Below are 24167 nucleotides of genomic sequence, written 5' to 3'. Positions count from 1 at the left end.
GACCTGGGGTTCTGCATGTCATTGTCAGGGCTGATGCTGCTGAGCATCCATGGACTTACATACTAAGTAACAAAGCCACCCACCTGGACTTGGAAACGTGAATCAGAGTCAAGCACTGCTGAGAAGGAAGGGCCCTCACCCTTCCCAAGGAGTGGTAATCAGGGCTCAAAGATTAAGAGCACATACTATTCTTGCAGAGGACCTGAGTTCAGTTCCCAGCACCCATGTTGAACAGCTCATAACAATCTGCAAGTCCAGCTCCAATGCTCCAATGGACTGGAAACATTGTGGCCTCCTTGGGCACCTGCACTCAAGTACACACCACACACCAGAGAGAGAGAGAGAGAGAGAGAGAGAGAGAGAGAGAGAGAGTTAAAAATAAAATAAATCCTAAAAGAGGAGGAGGAGGAGGAATCACACCTACTGTGGGTGATGCCGTAGGCAACACAGGACTCTCCAGATAGACGCCTATGCAACAGTCCATCCTAGAGAAGTCTGGCTATCCCCAAACCTAAGGCCACCTCATCAGGATCCCAGAACCACCGGGGGCACACTGACACAGTCTCTGGCAGGCAAAACAAGTGCAGAGAAAGGAAGGCCATACCCCTCCTCAGCTACAGGTTTAATTAAGAAGCTGGAGACGCCAAACTCCAAACACCCTCCACTGATCTGCAAGACATGGGATGTGCCACTTTCCCTGCAAGACACAGCAGAGGAAAGGATTTATCTCTCTTTAACCAGGATTGCCTCCCTCAGATCCTACTCTTACTGGAGTCTGGTTTCCAGGTCCAACCCTCAGCCAGCACCAGCCATGGTAGCAGGGATCTCCATCCCCAGAAAGATGCAGCCTATCAGGAGTGTGAGCACCATCCTTATCACCAAAACCAACCTAACCAAACCCATGCCATGTGCCAAATGCTCTGAATACATCTTGCACCTTGCATATTTACATAATTCCTTAATTTCTGCTGATTACTCTATCTTGTGCTGTCTACATCAGACATCTGTTCTCATTCTCTCTCTCTCTCTCTCTATCTATCTATCTATCTACCTACCTCTATCCATCAATCTACATATCTATTTATCTCTGTCTATCCATCCATCCACATATCTATTCATCTATATCTATCCATTTGCTGGTGCTGAGGGTGGGACACCAAAACCTCATCATGCTTGCTAGACAAGCACTCTAACATTGAGTCATAGCACCAGAGCACACGAGCGTGTGCACACACGCACACACATACACACACTATATTATTTCTTAATGTTAACAACATGGTTCATTTTCTTCTGACACGTGGGATGACAACAAGTTATAGTAGCTTCCACAGAACATGTAACTTTGTTACCAACAGCAATCACAGACACGATCATGTCTCCACTATAGAGACATTTCAATATCATTTATACTCATGAATGCCTTCGAACTACAGTCATAATAACACTCCAAACCCATACCTCCAGATCTTATTATACCACCTGTTAATAAGGAAAAAAGAGTATTGCTTTCTCACGGTCGACTCAGTAATGTTTATTTGTTTGAAGCAGGGTCGCATATATCCCAGGCTGACTCTGCAATGTTTGTTTGTTTGTTCCTTTGAAGCAGAGTCTCATACAGCCGAGGACAATTCTGCAATGCTTGTTTGTTTGTTTGTTCATTTGAAGCAGGGTCTCACACAACCCAGGCTGACTTTGAACTCACTATGCCCATCCTGTGCTCCTGCCTCCCCTTCTGGAGTGCTGAGATTACAGGCATGGGCTACCTCATCTGTTTATGCAGTGATGGGGCTCAAAAGCAAGGTCTCATCCATGCTAGGCAAGCACTCTTCAACTAAGCTACAATACCAGGCCCTAAGCACTCTTTTTTTTTTTTTTTCCATTTAATTTTGGGCTTTTTGAGACAGGTCTCAGACATTGCAATATTTGAATGGCTAACTCTATTTCCATATCATTGACTGTCTTTGTGATTCAATGAAGTTCATATTCAAAGCCATGCCACATGTAGCAAAGTGGGGCTACTATACAGAAAGGCACCAGAGCTCCAGAGCCCCCGGTTAGGCCCAGTTGGCTGCCAGCAACTGACAATCCACACTGAAGGTGGGCACTCAAGACAAACCTGGGCGGGATTGCAGCTTTTCTCCGTTCTGGTTGTAAGGTGCCCCACCAAGGGATGTGACCTGCTAGGACACATAGCAAGGTAGAGTCTGGCGTGAACTGGAATCAGGCTGTCCGTTGGCAGCTGGGTGCTTCTTCAGCTGTGCTGTGCTGCCACAGAAGAACACGAGGCATTTCACACTGCCTTTTGTGGGCTGTGGCTCAGTGACAGGGCACTGGAGATGATTTGTGCTCTGGACAAGGGTTCTGGCTCAGCGATCTCATTCACACAAAACAGTTATTCACTTGCCCACTCCAGAGAGGGTTCAGGTCAGGTGAGAACAGGTAAAAACAAGGTTGTGTACCTCTTTGATCCAGTCACCCCGCCACCAACACAGCCAGCATACATCCCAGGATAGTGAGGTCAACCTCAAAAGCACACTCAAGTCACCAGGGGGGTTCTGAAATGACTGAGCACTCTGGGGACAGACACAGATGATTGTAAAAGCTTCCAGAAGATTCTATCTGCAGTCAAGTTGAGAACGGCTAGCCCAGTGAAACGCTCCGCGTAGTGAGAGGCTATCTAAAGTCATATGCTCCCAGAGGTGCTATGAATGACAACAGACCACAGGCACAGTGTGAACACCCCATCAACACAAAGATGGCTGGAAAGCAAAAGGCAATAGCTAGCCTGAGAAGGTGCCACACAGGAGCCCGGGGAGCTTAACTCTACATGGATCTGCATGGACCAGTCTCGAAGCACACTGATAAATGAAGAAGATAAGCTGTAAATTCCATGTCTAGCATGTCACACTTCAGGGTTTAGAATAATACCAACAGTGTATACAGATGTATGAGAAAGCATTTTAATGTCCTTAAGGATACGCCAGGCAGATATAGTAGTACAGTATCTTGTAATTTCAGTACTTGGGACGTAGAGGCAGGAGGAACACAAGTTCAAAGACATCCTTCATAATGAGGTCCAGACCAAGCTAAGGCATACAGTGAAACATTACCTGAAACTAACAGGCAAACAAAAAGAGGAGGTATGCCTATTCATCATAACATTAAAAGCAATTTATAGCTAAAGCATTTCCAATTTGCTTTTTAATTGTTTTTGTTTGGTTTTCATTGCTGTTTGATTGGGTTTTTTTTGGTTTTGGTTTTGGTTTTGGTTTTGGTGGGTTTTTTGGCTTTATTATTGTTCTTGTTTTTGGTTTTGAGATGTGGTCTCATGGAATCAAGGATGTCCTAGAACTTGCTATACAGCCAAGGATGATCTTGAACTACAGGTGTGTGCCACTGTGCCCAATTTTAGGCAGTGCCCAGACTTTGTGCATGCTAGGAAAACACTCTACAAACTAGGCTACCTCCCAGCCCCATTCTGCATTTTTTAAAAAGAAGAGATTCACATTTTATGCAAATGATTGTAAATTATCCTAAAAAATAACTCCAATGTTAAACCAGGCACCATGGTGGGCACCTGTAGACTGAGGTACTCCACAGCCTGAGGCAGGAAGATTGCTTGAACTCAGGAAATAAACACCTGAGCAACAACAATAGGGAGGCTCTGTCTCCAAAAGGAAAAAGAAAGAAAATGCTGGGCAGTGGTGGTGCACTATGGAGGAGTGCAGCCAGCTAGCCTGATAAAACCGCAGCTGCCCTGTTTCAGGTAGTGTGAACAGGCATGCATGCTAGCTACTTCCCACTGAGCCAACTTGGAGTCTGCTACTGCACTTGGTGATTGGTGATGCATGACCATCAGAATGTTGGGGGCTAATGAGAAAGAGACAACACAGCTAAGAGAGTCTCCAGCTGCCAATGGGAAATCGGGAAGGGTTATATAGGTTTGCCCCATATCTGCAATAAACAAATCCATTGCTTGCTTCTCACCTGATCCCAGTGTCTGTGTGGTTGATACCGTGCCTTCTCACCCTCTCCCCTAAGGGGTGTCCAGATAGGGCAACCTGCAACAGTGCATGCCTGTAATCCCAGCACTTGGGAGGCAGAGGCAGGTAGTTCTCTGTGAGTTTGAGGCCAGCCTGGTCTACATAGTGTGTTTTAGGATAGTCAGGGCAACATAGAGAAACCCTGTCTCAAAAAACAAAAAGAAAGAAAATAATGAGCCCATACTCACAGTAAGCTTAGGAGCAACAAAACAGAATGAGAGAATTTGTGTTATGCCCGAGTCATGAGCCCCCCAGAGACCACCAGGAGTCCAAGCTCATATGCAAAAGCAAAGAGCCTTTATTGCAAGCCCAAGCTTGGGCTCTCTGTCCGTTCTGACACAGCAGTTAGATCAGGGAGAACCCTGAGCCTAGTTGAGGCAGGATTTTTTAGGAGTAAAGGATGGGGACATAAGGAAATTCCAGATTCAGATGAGGGTTGTACTCCTGATTGGGCAGGAGTGAGGTAATACAAGTTTTGTCAAACAGTGATTAGTACTGTCATTGCTGTGAGGAAATTGGCAACCTATATATAGATTATGTAAGCTATCCTTAATGTTCTAAAGCATTTAGTAGTTGTTTGCCTCAATTCTGATTCGTCCCCCACAGGGTACAGTCTGTGGCCTTTCCTAGTTATTGTAATGGTGAAACCTAGTCTCTGGATTGTTAGTCTGCCGCCTGTCGTGGCTGCACTAATGTTAAGTTAGGCCTCTTTATTTGCGTAAGTTATAACCCAGAAAGGGAGAGAAACAAGGCCAGCAGAACACAGTGTCCTCAGCTTTGTGGCAGGGGAAGAGCTAAGGAAGACCCAAAGAGAAGCTCCTGACTGCGCTGGTCAGTGACTGTTGCACAAGTCTTCCCAACCTTTGATGGTAGAAAGCAGCCTTTTGGTTTTGTTTTGGACTCTCTGGGTCAGGAATTCAGGAAGGCTGTAGAGGGCATGACGGGGTTATTTCCAAGAGCTTGGGCTTAAGCTGTAAAGTCAAAAGTTGGGGATGACTGAGCCTCCTCACTCCTTAGCATCTCTTCTGGGGTACTCTGGTTAGAACCTGCAACAAAGCTATACTCACATTCAAGTGGACAGAACATAGGTCCTGTATTTCCGTGGGTAAATGTGTCAGCCAACTTTCAAGAAGAAAATGTGGGATGGGAATAGTTACTGTCACTTTAGAAATACTGTCCCATATGGGCAAAAAGTGGGACTCTGGGGGAAAGTGATGTTTAAGCTGAGACTTAGAGGAAGACTAAGAGTTAGCTTGGAAATGGGCAAAAAAGATCATTCTCTGCACTCTAGAACAAAGTCCTAGAGTGGGAATTAATGCATGGGCTTTAAAACATCTCAAGAACCTGGGAATGTAGCATAGCTGGAACAGATGGAGACAACAGAGGAGATGGAGGAAGTGAAGCAGATGGAGGAAGTGGAGGAGATGGAGGAGGTGGAGGAGATGGAGGAAGTGAAGCAGATGGAGGAAGTGGAGGAGATGGAGGAGGTGGAGGAAATGGAGGAGGTGGAGGAGATGGAGGAGGTGGAGGAGGTGGAGGAAGTGGAGGAGATGGAGGAGATGGAGGAGGTGGAGCAGATGGAGGAGGTGGAGGAGGTGGAGGAGATGGAGGAGGTGGAGGAGATGGAGGAGGTGGAGGAGGTGGAGGAGGTAGGGGCAGATGGAGGAGGTGGAGGAGATAGGGGCAGATGAGGAGGTGGAGCAGATGGAGGAAGTGGAGCAGATGGAGGAGGTGGAGGAGAGTGAAGAAGTGGGGAGATGGAGAAGATGGAGCTGAGAAGCAGGCAAGAAGCAGAGGATGGTGGGCTCTCTTGGGCATGTTAGGCATTGGTCTTGGTCCTCAAAGCAATGGGAGTCACTGAAGTATATTGAGTAAGAAACATGTGTACCTTCTTTGATGAAGGACCATGGAAGGAAGCAGAGAAGACAGCCAGTTTAGTTTTAGTGGTCACTAAATGACAGCTGAAAACAAGTAGAGGGAGAGAGAAGAGGACAGGGATGAGAAGTCTTGGGGGTCAAAATAGACCCAATTTGGTATAAACTCAAGGTGAGAAGTGGGGAATCTGAGGAATAATCCTTCATCTAGGTTTGTCTCTCTTTTTAGATTTACTTTTGTTTTTATTCATATGTACCTGTGTGTGACTGTACATATATATGCTCCTGTATGTGGGAGCCCAGAGACCAGAAGAAGATATTGGATTCCCCTGGAGCTGGAGTTACAGGCAATTACAAGGTACCCAGTGTAGCGTAAGTGCTGGGAATTAAACTCCCATCCTCAAAAAGAGTAATCAGTGTCCTTAACCAATAAGCCATCTCTCCATCCCCCACTTCTTCCCTCCCTCCCTTCCTCTCCCACTCTTTAGACAGGGTCTCACTACAAAGACCAAGCTGGTCTCAAACTCATAGCTCCATCTGTCTCCACCTCCCAAGTACTGAGATTAAAGGCATGTGCCAACATGCTCACACGCATTTAAACACTTTCAACACTCAGATCCAGGTATTACCACCAGCTATATACACCCTGCTGACCTCAGCCCAGGCCGGCATCCTTTCAGATTCTTCCTGATCCAGAAGGCGACTTTCCATAGGGCATGGTGTCACACTCCTGTAATCCCAGAACTTTGGAAGTGGAGGCAGAAGGAGGAGGATCAAGAATTCAAGGTCATCCTCAGGTACACAGTGAGTTCAAAGTCACCCTATACTACATGAGACCCGGTCTCAAAAGAAGAGGAGGAGGAGGAGAGGAGAAGAAGGGAGAGGGGACAGAGGGAAGGAAGAAGGTGTCAACTTCCTGCTCATCCTGAGATTCATTATCTCAAACCAAGGTCAAAACAACACCCTCAGCCCCCACCATCCAGACTGCCTTAAAACTCAGTCTCCAGTTGCAGCCCCAGTGACAGTGAGAGGGGACATATACAGCTATAGGATGCAGACCCAAGCATGGCATGTCCTGATTGGGTCCTCTGCATAACTCAGCCTCAACACCTTAACATCCCCCTCCATGAAGGCGCCTCCTTCTCCTCACATATACTTCTTTCTTCCCACTGAATAAATTGTGAGCTGTTTATTTACAGAGACCAAGCTATTTTCATTAGTGAGTGAGGAAGAAGGGCCAATTGCCCGTTGGTGGCGAATCACACTTGATTGCCACAGGATGGAGTCAGCCTGGGATACAGGGCCCCAGCCTGCTAGGTATGGCTCCCATACTCTTCTCAGAGCCAAGTATCCCACATAGGGTCTGGGGACCCACAAAGCCGAGTTTTTAAATATCAGTCATGTTGAGACTTCTTGCTTCAGCCCATAGCTCCCAAATGAAGTCTTTATCCTTCATTCAAGACAGAAAGTACACTGAGTGTGTGCCTATAACCCCAGCTAGTGTGTGCAACTATAACCCCAGTGTGTGTACCTATAACCCCAGCCAGTGTGTGTGCCTATAACCCCAGTGTGTGTGCCTATAACCCCAGTGTGTGTGCCTATAACCCCAGTGTGTGTACCTATAACCCCAGTGTGTGTACCTATAACCCCAGCCAGTGTGTGCACCTATAACCCCAGTGTGTGTGCCTATAACCCCAGTGTGTGTACCTATAATCCCAGCCAGTGTGTGCGCCTATAATACCAGTGAGTGCACCTATAACCCCAGTGTGTGTACCTATAACCCCAGTGTGGGCACCTATAACCCCAGTGTGTGTACCTATAACCCCAGTGTGTGTACCTATAACCCCAGTGTGTGTGCCTATAACCCCAGTGTGTGTATCTATAACCCCAGTGTGTGTGCCTATAACCCCAGTGTGTGTACCTATAACCCCAGCCAGTGTGTGCACCTATAACCCCAGTGTGTGTGCCTATAACCCCAGCCAGTATGTGTGCCTATAACCCCAGTGTGTGCACCTATAACCCCAGCCAGTGTGTGTACCTATAACCCCAGCCAGTGTGTGTGTGCCTGTAATCCCAGCACTCAGTAGGTTGGGACTGAAGGATTGTGAGTTTAAGGCCAGCCTGAGTCACAAAAATAAACTCTGTCAAAGGGGGCAGGGGGCAGAAGTAGTGACAGAAGCCTTTAATTCCCTGCTACTTCCTGTGGTGCTCAGACCCCAGTCTGGGTCTGGGGCCAGGGCCTCAAAGGAGTTACAGTTTGGGTTCCTGAGAACTAGGCTTTTCCCCTGAAGAGACTGGAGTCATCAGCCCCAAGGCCACTGTGTGCTCAGTCTCTGATGCCTTTGAGCTATCCTGTGTTCCCTCCGTGCAGCACTGCCTGGTTAGCCTCTGCTACCTTCATCCCATTGTATGATAGCTTTCTGCTAGCTCTGTCCCACTATTTCCCCTGCAAATCGTAAATAAGATGCTGTAGCTCTTAACAATGCTTGGCATTAGACAGTTTGTGGGAGACCTCCTGATGTCAGCTTTCCTATCTTCATCTTCTCATTTCCTGGTCATCCTGCTTAGGAACCTGTCACTGAAGAACAAGCTGCTGGCCCAGGTTACTGGAGGTCAGAGGACCCTGGCTTCCATACAGATGGAGCACCTCTTCCTCATACTGGTGAATCCCTAAACCTATACTCGGGCCTCTGCCTGACCGTGTCCAACTGGACATCACAAGCTCAGTGTGACCCAAACCATGCTTTCTCTCCCTTTTCCTCACCTCAGACATTTGACTTTCCCTTCCATAGGCTGACTGACCTGTGTGAGTACTCAGCTGGCAGCTGGACTACCAACTTCCAAAAAGTGTCCAGTACTCCACTTGCATAGCTGAGTGACAAGCCCTTCGGGAAAGAGAAGGAGGGAGTTAGGTGGATGAGACGTGAGAAGCTGACATGTGATGGTGTTCCCTATATACCTCTTCAGAGCCTTCTGGGAGCCTGCTACACTCACACACGCTCACACTGTGCCCTGGTTGTTATTGCTATTCAAATATTAATTTATTTACCCAGACACCACAATTTTTTAAATTTAAATTTAAAAAACTAAAGCTTGTGATATGCTACAGGTCACAGCATCCCTCTAAGGAAACAGAGCCCTGGAGCTAGAAAAGCTAGGAGTTAGCAGAAATCAGAGTAGCCTTGGTTCTCCCTTAGGAATAAAAGTAGGGATGGGCAGAAGAAGCATTTGGGGAAACTTTATTGAGATCACAAGGGGCAAAAATGCCTCCAGACAATTATCTGGTTTATATTAAAAAGTGCAGCAGCAGAGAAAGTAATATTAAAACTGGGAGGCAACGAATGAGCAGCACAGACAGATTCAACAGGGGGAAAGCAGCCCTGACTGCCAAGCACAGTGAAGTAGACCTGTAACAGCACTCAGAGACTGAGGCAGGAGAGTGGCAAGCTCCAGGCCAGCCTTGGCAACAGAGTGAGGCCCTGTCTCAAAAACACAAATGAACCAAAGAAACCTGTACATTCAAAAAAAGGTGGTATCAAAACTGGGCATGGTGGCACACATCAGTATTGCCAGCACTCAGTTGGCTGAAGAAGGATCACAAATTCAAGGACAGCCTGTACTGCATAGCAAGACCCTTATGAGAAAGGAAGAAGATGAGTTATGCTCTGAGTATCTGGCATGTTGTATATTATCATGTGCTTTGTGTATATGCATATATACATACATATGTATATAAATATATACATGTGTGCACTCACATGTGCACTCAGAAACATTTGCTGGATGAGTAGATGGGTGGGTGGGTGAATAGTAAATAGATGGATGGATGAGAGGAAGTGGGTGGATGGATGAATGGGTGAGTCAGTGGCTTGGATAGGGGTGAGTACATATAGAGATGAAAGGATGGGTGGGCGAGTAGGTAGATAGATGAATAGGTAACTAGATGGATGAGTGAATGGGTAGTTGGACACAGCCTATCCTCCAGGCCTCAGAACAACCCTGTGGTGGTGTGAGTGAGAATGGCCCCAGAGGGTCATATATTTGAATGTTTGGTCCCCAGTTGATGGAACTGTTTGGAAAGGATTAGGAGGTATAGCTTTGTGAAGGAGGTGTGTCACTAGGGGCAGGCTTGGGCATTTCAAAAGCCCAATTAGCGCGCGCTCTCTCTCTCTCTCTCTCTCTCTCTCTCTCTCTCTCTCTCTCTCTCTCTCTCTTTTCTCTCTCTCTCCCTCCCTCCCTCTCTCTCTCTCTCTCTCTCTCTCTCTCTGTTGTTCTCTCAACATGTAAGCTGCTCAAGCATCATATCTGCCTGCTGCCATGTTCTCTGCCATGATAGTCATGAACCCACCCTCTGAAAATGTAAGCAAGCCCCAATTAAATGCTTTCTTTTATAAGTTGTCTTGGTCTTGGAGCTTTGTCACAGCTGTAAAAAAGTAACGAAGACAAACTCTCTTTAGCCTCAAGGCCAAAGACACACCTACTCTCATCCTCCCTCCTTCTGCACCTTCTCCCTGTGGCCATAAATAATCTACTCTATCTCACAAGGTCTCCAGTCCAGACCTGGGTTCATGGGAGCAGTCTTCCAGGACACTTGCTGTCCTGTGCTGTCACCTAGTGGAAATTTTGTGAAACTGCAGAGATGATGCTTGCTGCACTCACCGGAGCCAGGGGAGAACTGGTGGGCGGGCCTCCCATGGACTGTGACACCCTGGGAATGGACTGTGTGACACTTAAAGCTGAGTGACTTTAAGCAGCAGTCAGGCAAGGTGACAAACCCAGAAGAGTGTAACATGGCCAGGGCACAGCACATTCTCAAAGCAGCAAGAAAGACACTGTCAGCTTCCATCTTAGGACTAGGAAAACCAATGACTTACTGTTACAAGCCCAGCTGCTCCCCACAGCAGTCTAAGCAGAGAGATCAGGCAAGGAGTTTACTCAAAAGGAAGGTGACTTTATTTGAAAAGCCACCTAGACAAGATGGTGGACTCCTTTTAGGGAAGAAAAAAAGGTATTACTCTGTAGCTAGGAAGTTAATGGGAGGGTTATACAGGGTTCTGGTAGGTGTTCCCAAACTGTTGGATGCCTTCTCACAGCAGGTAGGCTGCAGGACACAGGTATCTGTCATTGTCCTGGCACTGGGGCCTGGAAGGAATAAGGACCTTCTAAAGAGTATCCCTCTAGCCGGGGCGGTGGTGGCGCACACCTTTAATCCCAGCACTCGGGAGGCAGAGGCAGGCGGATCTGTGTGAGTTCGAGCCCAGCCTGGTCTCCAAAGCGAGTTCCAGGAAAGGCGCAAAGCTACACAGAGAAACCCTATCTCGAAAAAACCAAGAGTATCCCTCACTCTAGCTATCTAGACTCTTGAAAGGAGGTACCCCAGGAACTGGAATCTCCCCCAGAATCTCATGGGGAGCAAAGGTTTTAAGTGTGGTGCCAACCAAACAGGGAATCTCCAGAGATTCCACGCTGTGTCAGGCCTCCGGAGCCTGGACAGTGATAGGGCAGTAACCCGAGACCACACCTTGGCCAGGACTGCTTAGCTAGAACACTGAAGGTGAACTTTGAGTGGTTGCTTGTCCCTCTTCAATGGCCATGTTGAATAAATCTCCCTTGCTGTTTTTCATTAGTAATTTGACTCTTAATTGGCTTATTGAAGAGTGGTAGCCTAACATGGCTTGTTGGGACTTGCAGGGGCAGACTCTAATTCTTACCTCTGATCGAAGATCATTTCCTCTGGCTATTCCTGTCACTGCTTAGGCACACATCACACAGCTGAGCAGGCTTGAGGATAGGTATCTGTGTCAGGTCCTCTTGCTAACGGCCTCTCAGGAATGGATGGGAAAAATCCTTAATGCTTGGCCTCACAACCACCCAGTCAGGGCTCTCCCCACGAGGGAAGCTTTGTTACCCAGTAGGGACACCCTCAGATGCGCCTGTCCAGCATGGTGCCACCCCAGGGCTATTGAAACTTTGGATCTCACCTCCCATTCAGCTGGGAACACAAATGTTAACACCAGCTGTTATCATTGCTTGGAATCTAAATGACCTAACATTCCAAACTACCCAGAATAGATGAGCTAATGCAGCTGGGCCTGTCAACCACCTTTCAGGAAGGCTGATTCACCTAAGGAGATAGGGGGAATAATTATCCCCTTAACGAGCTAACATGCTTTCCCTTCCCAAAAGCCTCTTTGGGGTGGATGAGGCTGCACTGTGAGCCTCTGTTGTGCAGCCTGCCCATTTTTCTGAGTCAGGACTCAGAAAAGCATAACTTTTCTTCTCTTTATCCCTTTTTCCAAATACCGGCTAAGCATGCTTTTCCAGGCTCTCTCGGTATTTCTTCTCTCCCCACGTGGGTGTTTGTCTAACATGCTAGCCTAACTCAAACAGCTTGGCTTTCTCTCTTCTTTTCCCTTGCCTGGCAGCTGCTGAGATTTACAGCAGTGTTTTTCTCTTAAACTCTAATATAATTGTCGTTTCTTTGAAGTCTGTTTCTAAAGGCTTTTTATTTTTTTCTAAAGGCTTTTTAAAAAAATTGTACATACTTACACGTGAAGTCCCTAAAATCATTAACATACAAGTAACATTATGCAGATTTAGCAGGTTGTATTTATATATTTAGGAATATATACACACATGCCAATTAAAGAAAAAAAGGGGGACTGCAGAGATAACTCAGAGGTTAAGAGCACTGGCTGTCCTTGCAGGGTCCTGAGTTCAATTCCCAGCACCCACAAGCAGCTCACAATATAACAGGATGCCCTCTTCTGGTGTGCAGGCAGGCAAAGCATCCATATACATTAAATAATTTTTTTCACATGATTTTTTTTAAGATTTATTATGTAAATTTATTAGTGTTCTGCCTGCATATATGCCTGCTCTCTTCTCTCTCTGGAGCTAAGTATGGTGGTTGTGAGCCACCTAATGTAGGTGCTGGGAACTGAACATGAATCTTCCCTCGGAAAGAGCAACAAGTGCTCTTTACTGCCTAGCCACTGCTCCAGCTTTATTAATGAGACTAAGAGCACCCCCCCCACACACAATCACCATGATAGTGACTCATCACCTTTGCTAGCTCCACTTGCGTCTCACTTCTGCTGACTCATAGCTCCTGGTCACTCAGATTTCTGCTGACTCCATTCATCTCTCTGCTTCAGGCCCTAAATACTGACTCTTGTCCTCATGTCCTGTTGGACAGGAGTGGATATCCAACCTAAGAGCAGAGACAGGCTGGGGGAGAGGGGGGCAGTGAGGTTGCCATGTGCAAAATCCAACCAGGGATATTAGGGACCAATGGAAAAATTCACATCGTTTCTTATAGATGTCTTGATCCTGGGGACCCACACAGTCAAAGGAGAGAACCAATTTCCACAAGCTGTTCCCTGTAATCACTACTCAAATGCTTGTACATGCACACAATAAGTAAAGAGTTTATTAGCATAAACGAAGGTTGGCCATGGCTCACCCTGGCCTACCTTAATTGTTCTGAGAACACTTATTAGGTTAGCCTACCATGGGCAAAATCAATCTAAAGCAAAGCTTATTTTGTATTAAAAGTGGTGAGAATCTCCTGCAGTGTAACACATGCTGCATCAGTAGTAAAAATCATGCAATGCCAGCACCTCAGGAGGCTGGGACCATGGGATTATGTGGCTAAGGCTGGGACTAGGCCACATACCAAGATTCAGCTTTAAAAAGAAAAAGTGGGATGGGGCTAGAGAGATAAAGGCACTGGCTACTCTTCAAGGATGGGGGTTTGATTCCCAGTACCCACATGGGGCTAAAAAACTGTAGCTCTCATTTCAAGGTGATCCAACACCTTCTGGCCTCCTTGAGCACTGCACACAATGTGGTGTACGGACATACATGTAAAATAGATCTCAAAAAAAAAGTTTTTTAAGTGGGACTGGGGAGATGGCTCAGGATCAGAGTGCTTGCTATGCAATGCTGAGGACCTGAGGAAGAGGGAAGGAGGGAGGGAGGGAGGGAGGGAGGGACAGAAAAAATAAATAAATAAAAGGTCAACCTGTGGGTTTGACACCAGGGTTCTCTCTCAAGTTGTCAGTCTCTGGGACATCCTTCACCAACAGAACCCAAGGTAGCTTGAGTTCTCCCCTCTTGTTCAATTAAGCCAAAGATTTCTAAGGTAGACCAAGAAGGAATGCTGGATGTTGCTGGGAGAGGTACCATCCTTAGAGGAAGGTAAGAAAGATGCCGAGACAGGCAAGTTTTAAATTTCCACTGACTACTTTTACCCTTTGACCAGGAAGGAATCCAGGATAGTTCATCCAGTAGTTTGCATAGCCTCCTTTTTTAGGTCTTCCTAGGGATAATATGGGTAGGCACTACACTGGAACCCTTGGGAACCAGAGAATATAATATTCAAGGCCAGATGAGCAGGTAACACATGCTTAAAATTTCTGGATTGAGGGGTGGGTGGATGGATAGGCAATGCTAGGCAGTGGTGGCGCACGCCTTTAATCCCAGCACACAGGAGGCAGAGGCAGCTGGATTCAAGTTCGAGGCCTGCCTGGTCCAAAGAGTTTCAGAACAGCCAAGACTATATATATGGAGAAACCCTGTCTTGAAAAACCAAAAAAAATTTAAAAAGCTAGCCAACTTGTCCTCTAAAGGCCTACAGTTTGACGAGACAACAGACTAATCGGAAAGAAAATGAACTTAACTCACTCTTTGGCCTTCCCAGACAACCCTTCAACAGCTTCAGGTCTACCCCAAGGATAGAATTTCAGAAGTGTGTTCTTTTCATCCTGACCATTCAGGTCAGAGAATACTGGGCTCATACTCTTTTGGTCCCTTCAGACTTTGTTTTCATTGACCAAAAGCCCAAGCTTTGGGTCATATAAAGTCATATATCTCTCTCTCTATATATATATCTATATATATCTATATAGATATATGTATATAAAGATATGGCCTGGGTGACTATGCCCTAAATCAATGGACTGATGAAGGGGTAAATGGCTTCCCCTATGGTTGGGCTGGTGGGTATGAAGAATTCACCTGTAGCAAGGCAGTGGTAGCACATGCCTTGAATCTTGGCACTTAGGAGGCAGAGGCAGGCAGATCTTTGTAAAAGAGGCCAAACTAGTCTACGGAGCAGGACCCAGGAGAGCCAGGGCTACAAAAACCCTATCTGGAAAAACCAGAGGTCTGAGACCAGCCTCAGCTTGATCTAGCCCACAAAGACCCTAACATTGTCTCAGTTGACAAAAATGGGGGGGGGGGGGGGATGGAAAGGAAGACCATGAGGGAGATAGAATCGATCGCTATACCTGAAGCTGGCAAGGTCAAGGCCCCTGAGCTAGTGTAGACTGGTAATCTACAAATGAGAAATGATCCAGTTTAACTTCCCATACAAGGGCAGTAGGGACAGAAAACGAGAGGGATCAAGGACTCTGAAATCGAAACCAAGGAAAATCCCACTTGTAAAGATAAGAGGATTATTTGACTATGAAATTTGCTTAACAATTGAATAGGAAGCTAATTTGATCCCCAAGGAGAAAGACAGCATCAAGTAATGGGAACTGCCATTTACCCAGAGCCAGTTAAGTCAAAACCTGAATCAGATTCCTCACCACACCACTGACCCTGGATTTTTCTAACCAACCAATTGCCAGACTGAGCTGGAGGACTTCAGGGTCCACTTTCCCAAGCTCCTCCTCCCCTTGGGATCACCTCCTGAGAACTCTTAAGAGGATGGTAGTATTAAGTGCTTGAGGCAGCTGACCCAGCCAATCAAGGCAGGAGTGCACAAAAAGGGGGAAGGCATAGATATCCTGCATCTCTAAAACTGTGGACCATCGTAAATACTTTTGGTCAGGCATTTTTGTCAGTTAACATATGGTAACCAGACAAAGATCTTTTCAACTCTTTCCAGCTGATGTGAGGAAACGTTCCAAGGTAAATCCGATCCTGGTGAGGACAACAGAGCCCTTAGCATGGCAGGGACCCAGCAGCACTTTCTCAACTTAAGCAGGCACAAAGCTCTCCAAACCAAGAGACTTCTGTTCAGAACTAGAGTGCTCTACTAGGCAGGTGGGGGTACTACTGAGTGCTCATTCCAAAGGACCAGAATTTCACACCTATTTTAAATGTTACAGCTATGAATACCAATGTCCCCTAAGCCCACAGTTCACAGCCTCTGAGGTGATGAAAGCTGCAGGGGTCAAACTTAGCAAGAAGACAACAGGTCACAAGGGGACTGCTCTGGGACATTGGGACCATCGCCTCCGCTCTCCTTTGCTTCTGAGATGGGCAGCTTTGTTCCACCACACAATCCACACCTGAAGGTGCCCACCCACCAGACACAAACCATGTTCTCAGTGAAAACAGGAGCCAAACCAACCTTTCATTTCATATTTTCCATAGTAACAGAGCTAACCACTCTGCCCAGGCGTGGTGGCACTTGCCTTTATATCTGGGAGGCAGAGGCAGATGGATCTCAGGAATTTATCTGGGAACCCAACCACAGGCTTTCTCTTACCAGCCTTGTCAAATCTTTATGCTGTTTTTCAGCTATAGGGTTCAGAACCGAGGGTGTGCTTGGTAGTGTGCAACACCTCCAGCTGGCTTTTTATATTATCTTTCAGACTGAGTCTTAATACCCAAGAAATGACATTTTTCAGGGCTCAACTATATGATACTACCCTCTGAGACCGAGATTACAGAGACAGGCTGCCAAGTTTGGGGATAAAAAGGGGCTGTAGGCAAAAGACCCAGGTGGAAGTCCCATGCCTCCCATTGGCAAATAAACCAGACTGGGTCCACCCTGGACACTCAAAGCACCACACTGTCATTAACCATTTTATGTAGGTATTACTGACAAGCAACCCAAGTTTGCTCTAAATGGTGCCACAAGGGACCTCCTTATGGCCACACACAAGATGACATGCTTCATTATTTATGTCAAGCCTTACAGCTGAGCACCACTGGACCACAACCCAGAGGCAATCATCCTGACTGGACAAACACCAGCCGGGACTTGAGTGAGGGCTTGATTCAAGAGAAGTGTACCAGTCAGCACAACCAACACTGCTGGACATTTGCTATTCTGATGGAAAAGTTCAAAAAGACTGACCCTGAGCATAGTCCATGGAGGCTTTTTATTAATGTGTTTTACATCTCTAGAAAAAGAATCCCAGGATTTTTCCTCCTGTGTGTTTTCGTCTTGCTTCTTCATGGTCCATGATGCCAGCTGAGGTTGTCAGTACAATGAAGCTATGGAGGAAAGAAACACACTGGTTGAGTGTAAACATTCCAGACATGCCTTCACTGCTCACCACCACCTTCAGCAATGCTCAAGCCTGCTTTCCTGAGAGACAGAGACTGATGCTGCCTGCCTAGGAAAGCTGGTGCCTGGGGGCAGTGCATAGGAACAAATCCTGGAACAAAAGATGAAATCTTGAGACCCCAGCTACACACTCTGCCCTGACAGAAAACAAAGATGAGGCTGGGCATGGTTGCACAGGCCCTTAAATCCCAACACTTTGGAGGAAGAAATGGGCAATCTGAGTTCCAGATCAGTGAGGCCCTATCTAAAGTAAATAAATAAAAGGCATTGGGGCAGTGAAATGGCCTGGAGGGTAAAGGTGCTTGCTGTCATGCCTGATAATCTGAGGTTCATTCCCAGACCCACATGCTAGAGAACTTAAGTATTTAAGTCAAGCTAGTTAGGCAAAGACAGCCACTGCTATATAAACAAAGAAACCTCAGTTCAAGTCCAGCCATATCCCAACATTTCAGAGCATTAATCTTTAATTGTAGAACGCCAACTCACCCAAACTGACGGGATGGGAGCAGATTGTTCTGCCATTTTTCTAGGTCTTTGAGTTGCACATCAAATCTAGGGCTTATCACCCCACACTGTAAAAGAAAAACAAAAATTAAATTCTTTACACTTTACCAAAAATCTAAAACAAGATGGCTTTCATAACTGCTGGAGAGTCAACGATTCAAAACCAATCACCTATATTACAGGCACCTATTTCTCTGCACACACTTTTTTCTATAAATGCCATTCAAACACTGAGCAGGGTATGGCAGCACACACCTACAACGCTGATACTCAAGAGGTTGGGACAAAAACTGAGTTCTAGGACAGGTAGGGCAACACAAGGTGATCCTGCCCTGGAAACACCATCCACACATGTATGTACATCTATATCCAAGCAAGATTATACCCTTCTGCCTACAAGAATGACCCATGTCAAGTAAGGCCAAGTGACTTAAGGTCACATGGTAGTGCCTGGAGAACTGCCCAAGAGGGAAAAAAAAATCTCATACAGAACTGAGACTGAATAAAATTACAATCAAAATTTCATTTCATTTTATAGCTCAAGAGGGCTGCAAGCTCATCAGTAGCTTGCCAAGCACACACATATATGAACACACATGTGTACACACCAAAACCTTTCTTTAAGTAGAGCTGGCCAACAATAAACCTATAAACTGAAAACTGGAATACAGTACATCTAAGTAACAAGTGCCCAACTCTGCCTGCCCCTCCACACTCCCACCCTGAGGGAGGGTGATAGCAGGCAGACAGCAGTGTTCCCACAACTAGTCCATCTCCGCTACTGGGACACAGTGACAACCATCCTCCAGAAAGAGCTCCACCTTAATCGCTGGCTACAAATCCTCAAGCGGGACAGAGCACAGCTGCAGAAAGGCTCCCACTGTTTATACTGCCCTGTGCAGCTCAGATTACCCTTTCCCCTAAGAACCCAGGATGCCCACACAGGACAACCATGTAAGAATTAGCAGTCACATGGGGCGGTAGTGGTGCACATCTTTAATTCCAGCACTCGGGAGGCAGAGCCAGGAGGATCTCTGTGAGTTCAAGGCCAGCCTGGTCTATAGAGTGAGATCCAGGACAGCCACCAAAACGACAGAGAAACCCTGTCTCCAAACAAACAAACAAAGGATTAGCAGTCACACACCAAAGTAACTATGAAAGATGGAACTTGGCAAACGCCTTCCAACACCTCCAGGCTATACGTATCTCCTTAAAGATAAGACTCATTCTCACCCTATCCTTCCTTGATTCCATCTTCCTGTCTGCTGGCTGTTATGGACTACAGCCCCCATTTCTTTATTCCAGCTGTGAAAGTTCCCAGACAAAAAAGCAGCACAGCCCTCTCTTAACCAAGCACAAGCAGGGAGGAGATGAAGGCCAGGTTCTATCCTCTCCAGTCTCTAACACCTTACCCACAGCAAGGGTAAACTTTACTTGAGGCCAACAGGCATTCTCTGGTATAGGGAAAGTGAAGTTCAGAGAGAATGACCTACGCAATAGCAGTAAGCACTACACCACACACCGCTCTACCTGCACCTACCTCCTCCTATTGGCTAAGCAATTGGCCAGAGAATGAGCATGACTAAAGTTTCCTAAAATCAGAAAAAACAAAGCAGGATAGCTACTCTCCAATTCAAAAGCACACTGCGAGTGGGTTCTCACTGCAACAACAAATGACTGAAAACTAGCCTTGCCAACTCTTCATCTTTCAAAGACCTCAGAAGCAGTAGTGTTAAGGTCTGGATATTGAGAAGCAATTTTGTGAAACCAAAACCTTCAGAACAGGAAAACCTCACCAACTCAACCACTACCACTGACCATGTGTTTTATTCCATGGGATAAGGCCAGTGTTTCTCAACCTTTCTAATGCTGTGACCCTTTAATACAGTTCCTCATGTTATAGTGACCCCTAATGTTAAATCATTTTTGTTGCTACTTCATAACTAATTTTGCTACTGTAAGTAAATGTTGACCAACTGGATATGGTAGCCCACATCTTTAATCCTAGCAGCAGGGAGGCAGAGGCAGGATTTCTGTGAGTTCAAGGCTAGCCTGATCTACAAGGAGAGATCCAGGACAGGCAGAACCGTTAGAGAAACTGTCTCCAAACCACCCCCTCAAAAAAAGAATCGGGTTTCCAAAGGTCTTAGGAGACCCCTGTGAAAGCGTCGTTCAATCCCCAAAATGGTTGAGAACCACTGGACCAGAGGTCCTCAAACTCCTCGCAGATCAGCCTCAGTTGCACTGGCTTACTGACATGTCCCAAACACCAGCTATCTATTACTAGACCATCAAGTCAGAGACAGGGATCAAATAGTCTATTTGGTTATACTGACAATTAAAACTGACAGGCAGTCTAGACCTCAGACACAACTATAACCTACACTGGCAAACTCTGAGAGGCCATCAACCCTGGCACTTAGCCATTTACTCAAGATAACAATTCCATTAAAAAAAACAGCAATGCACTGAAGGTAGAGATCTGAGTTAAAGGCCAACCTGTCTATGTATTGAGACCTCATCTTGAAAACAATAGATCCAGCATACCACGAGTACTAAGAAATTGAATTGTTTATATACTAAGTCATAACCTGAAGCTACTGAAATCGGTAGTCAATTGGGTTCCCATGGCCTAGTTTAATCTCACACAAAACTTACCAAAAACTTGAGCAAGCAATCAAAGGTAACAACTGAAATGTAGTGTTTAAAGAGTCACCCTCGCCAATTCCTGAAATTCAGGAAGTGAGCAAGGGTGCCAGCAGTACCCATAACTTGCAGGCAGATGCAAAGTGAGTGAAGGCTCTTTAAAAAAGAGACAATCCAGTCTTACCTTGTTCAACCTGCCTGTGAGGTTCACAACGATTTTCCCAGCTCTGTGGTCGTCGATGATTTCAAACTCACCAATGTAACCTGTAAACCAAGGGACTAGTTAGTATCAGACCAAAGACACCAGTCTGAGACCTAAACCTTTAGGACGCAGCACTGCTTTTGCCTACACTTTTTTCCCCTCGCATCTGATTGTATCAGAATTCTTAAAACTCTGCATCACATAAAAATTTAGGCATTAACACATAAACCATTCCTAGCAAAATCATTTTTCCCTCCCTTCCCAATATTCATGGTGGTACAGTCCCAAGGCCAGCTTGCCTCAGACATCAGGGTAACCTTTCCTCCCCAACTCAGTCTCAGAGGCTCAGGAACCCTGGGGCTTGCAGTGACCTGTGTCATTTAAGTCCAGACACAAGCTCACTTTTCCCAGTTTCACCCAACTCTGGCTCTCTAAAAGCTTCATTTGTACTACCCTCTCTCCCACAGACCCACCACGTACTCTGCTGTGGTTCTCTTTAGGATTATTTCCTTCGACTACCAAAACGCCAATACTCACCATGCTTCATCATCACAGTTAGGAACCTAACGATGACTTTGGAGCAGGGCCTGATGAGGACCTGGCGTTTGCCTCTCTTCTCAGCATTGTTGATGCTCTTGAGAGCATCAGCCAGGACATTCATGCGCACCATGGTGCCTGAGGAAAGAAAACACAGGATTTGCTTGCACCGACATCCCATCATGCCTCCATGAAACTTGTCTTCCTACTCCCACCATTAAATTTTCTTTGGTCTAAGCTCATGACAATTTACTGACTGTTCTGCACTCATTATCTATTCATTCAAGATATTCAGGCTCATACCACCCAGCACACAAATAGCTGGAGAAAATGACACAAGCCAAGTCTCAGAAGGCAACCTTGCCAAACGTGTAAGTAGGGGGTGGCTGTCAACAGAACGGAAGTTTTAAAGTTTTAGCAACGTTTGCCAAGATCTTCAAAGTCAGCAGTGTCAGCGGTTAACACGACTTAACTCACTTTCAGGTAACCCCTTAACACACTTCCGACAAAAAGCCCCTCAGAAGCAGAAGCATTACGTGACAGGGCGCCCAAACGGCTCCTTGGACGGCAGGGCTGCTTTCACAGCTCGTAGAGGCGCGGCCAAGGCGTATTTCACGTGCCAAGCGCAAACCCCGACTTGATCCCCTAACTTAGCAGTGAGTGGCTGGGCAGAAACCCCAGTGCCAACACTGGCCACGGCTGCGTGGCGCGCTCGGGACTCTGGAGCGCCCGCAGACACCAGAAGCTTGCAGGACCCACGCGGGCCACCGTCCCCGCCGGCCCGGGCCGAGCGGAGCCCTGCCTGCAGCCGAGGGCCAGCTCCCGCCAAGAGCCGCCCATGGCGGCCCCGACCCCGACAGAAGGAAGCCGCGACCATGGCAGGGCTCAATGAGCCCGAGGGACTCCCCAATCGAGCCCCGGGTAGACGGATGGCACGGATGCCGGGGGATGAACACGGAGCTTCACAGAGAGTCACTCACCGGCGCGGAAAGATGGCGGAAAGAGGGTGGGAGGGCCGAACGCACGGAGTTATGGGAAGCGGAAGTGCTATCGCGAGACTTCATGGCCATCCACCCAAAATAAAAGAATCACACTGTGTGAGTGATTTCTTATGGGAGGGGCAGGGCGGTTGAGAGTGGAAGGGCTGAACTCTTAACTCTTTAGGGCTTGCGGTGTAGTTCAGGTAGTCTGGAACTTGCGGCAGTCCTCCTGCCTCAGCCCTTAGGGTCCTGGCATTAACACTACAGTCGGCTTTTTCTTGGGTTTTTGTTTTGAGATAATGAAACTCACCAGGTAGCTACGGCTGTGCTGGAACTATGGACACCAGGTGACTTCTAACTGCCTGATTTGCCTGCCTCTGCCTCCTAGTGCTGGGATTAAAGGCGTGCACCACACCTGGCTCTTTTGATTACTTTGATTGGTTTGGTTTGGGTTTGCCTTTTGGAAATTGGATCTCACCAGTAATGGCCCAGGCTATCCCCAGACTCATGATAATCCTGTGGTGTTACTATCATGGTCCTCTTTTTCTTCTCCTCCTCTTCTTCAGGGAGTCTTTCATTATGTAGCCCGGGCTGGCCTCAGATTAGTCATCCTTCTGGGGTCACCTGCCTGCCTGGGAACTGGGGCTACCCCAGAAATGAAATCTATTGTCTGCTAGCCTGGACCATTAAATTTCAAGCCAACAGAGGTTTAGTAAGCTTTGTTCATTGCTGTACGCACAAAGTGTAGAGAAGCTTCTGCCACATAGTAGGCCCTCAATACACAGCTGATGGACAAATCAGTTTCCCCATCATGAAAACAGAGATGATACCACCAACCACTTGAAATTGCTTTGAGGGTGAGTTGAGATCACAGTGCCAATGGTGTTCAGTATAGTGAGCATTGCCTCAGTGCTCCACCCACCCCTTCTCTCATCTCAGGGGAATCTTCATTGCCTATCATAACTCATGCCACACAAAGACCATTTGTTTTTTTCCAAGGTTTATTAGGATTTTGAATACAGGTCTGGCTATGTAGTTCAAAGTGGCCTCAAACTCATTCTCCCCAATTCCCTTGACATACTAGCTCCATGTACACTTGCCTTGCTCTGTTCAGTTTGCTTTCATTTAATGCTTAGCAGAAGGCTAGAATTAGAACATCTCTTATTTTTCAGGGTTTTTGTTGTTGTTGTTGTTTTTTTGTTTTTTTTTTTTTTTTTGGTTTTTCGAGACAAGGTTTCTCCGCGTAGCTTTGTGCCTTTCCTGGAACTCACTTGGTAGCCCAGGCTGGCCTCAACCTCACAGAGATCCGCCTGGCTCTGCCTCCTGAGTGCTGGGATTAAAGGCGTGTGCCACCACCGCCCGCCTCAGGGTTTTTTGTTGTTGTTGTTGTTGTTTTCTTCATGACAGAGTTTCTCTATGTAGCCATGGCTCACCTGGAAATCTGGAGACCAGGCTGGCCCCAAACTCATGGAGATTTACCTCTGTTTCTTGGACAGAGTGCAGGGATAAACAGCGTGCCCCGCCACCACTACCCAGCAAAGATTTATGTATTTTATGTGTATGAGTGCTCTGTCTGCATATATGCCTGCCCGCTAGAAGAGGGCATCAGATAACATTATAAATGGCTGTGAGCTACCATGTTTGCTGGTAATTGAACTCAAGACATGTGGAAGAGCAGCCAGTGCTCTTAACAGCTGAGTCATCTCTCCAGTCCCAGTTTTTTTGTTTGTTTTGTTTTGTTTTGTTTTGTTTTTTGGTTTTTTGAGACAGGGTTTCTCTGTAGCTTTGGAGCCTGTCCTGGTTTGGCTGGCCTTGAACTCACAGAGATCCGCCTGCCTCTGCCTCCCAAATGCTAGGTGTGCGCCGCCACCACTCAGCCATCTCTTCATTTTCAAGGGCTTTCCATAGGAAGGACACAGAATGTACACTACCGCTGTATACTGTATCCCTCCTTTAACTACTCAACTGACATCTGAGTGCCTAGCATGTGCCTACTGTTGCACCATGTACTTGGAGTCAAGGAGCCAAACCAGCAGCTCCAATCCTTAGGAAATTCCGACTGTAGCC

General features: G+C 46.6%; 1 protein-coding gene across 1 annotated transcript; it reads right to left on the bottom strand.

Annotated features, from left to right (window-relative positions):
- Positions 1–17024: 17024 nt before the first annotated feature.
- On the bottom strand, positions 17025–22204 carry Rps15a (ribosomal protein S15a). Its single transcript, XM_059251444.1, has 5 exons — positions 22101–22204; positions 21121–21258; positions 20566–20645; positions 17718–17803; positions 17025–17158 (listed from the first exon to the last, which is right to left on the bottom strand). Exons 2-5 carry the CDS (start codon positions 21251–21253, stop codon positions 17065–17067), a joined length of 393 nt encoding a protein of 130 aa, XP_059107427.1. The 5' UTR covers positions 21254–21258; positions 22101–22204; the 3' UTR covers positions 17025–17064.
- Positions 22205–24167: the final 1963 nt, after the last annotated feature.

The sequence above is a fragment of the Peromyscus eremicus genome, chromosome 1, assembly GCF_949786415.1.
Source record: "Peromyscus eremicus chromosome 1, PerEre_H2_v1, whole genome shotgun sequence".
NCBI classification, from domain to species: Eukaryota; Metazoa; Chordata; class Mammalia; order Rodentia; family Cricetidae; genus Peromyscus; species Peromyscus eremicus.
The sequence above is the reverse complement of the archived record's forward strand: the minus strand, read 5'-3'. Positions and strand labels throughout refer to the sequence as shown.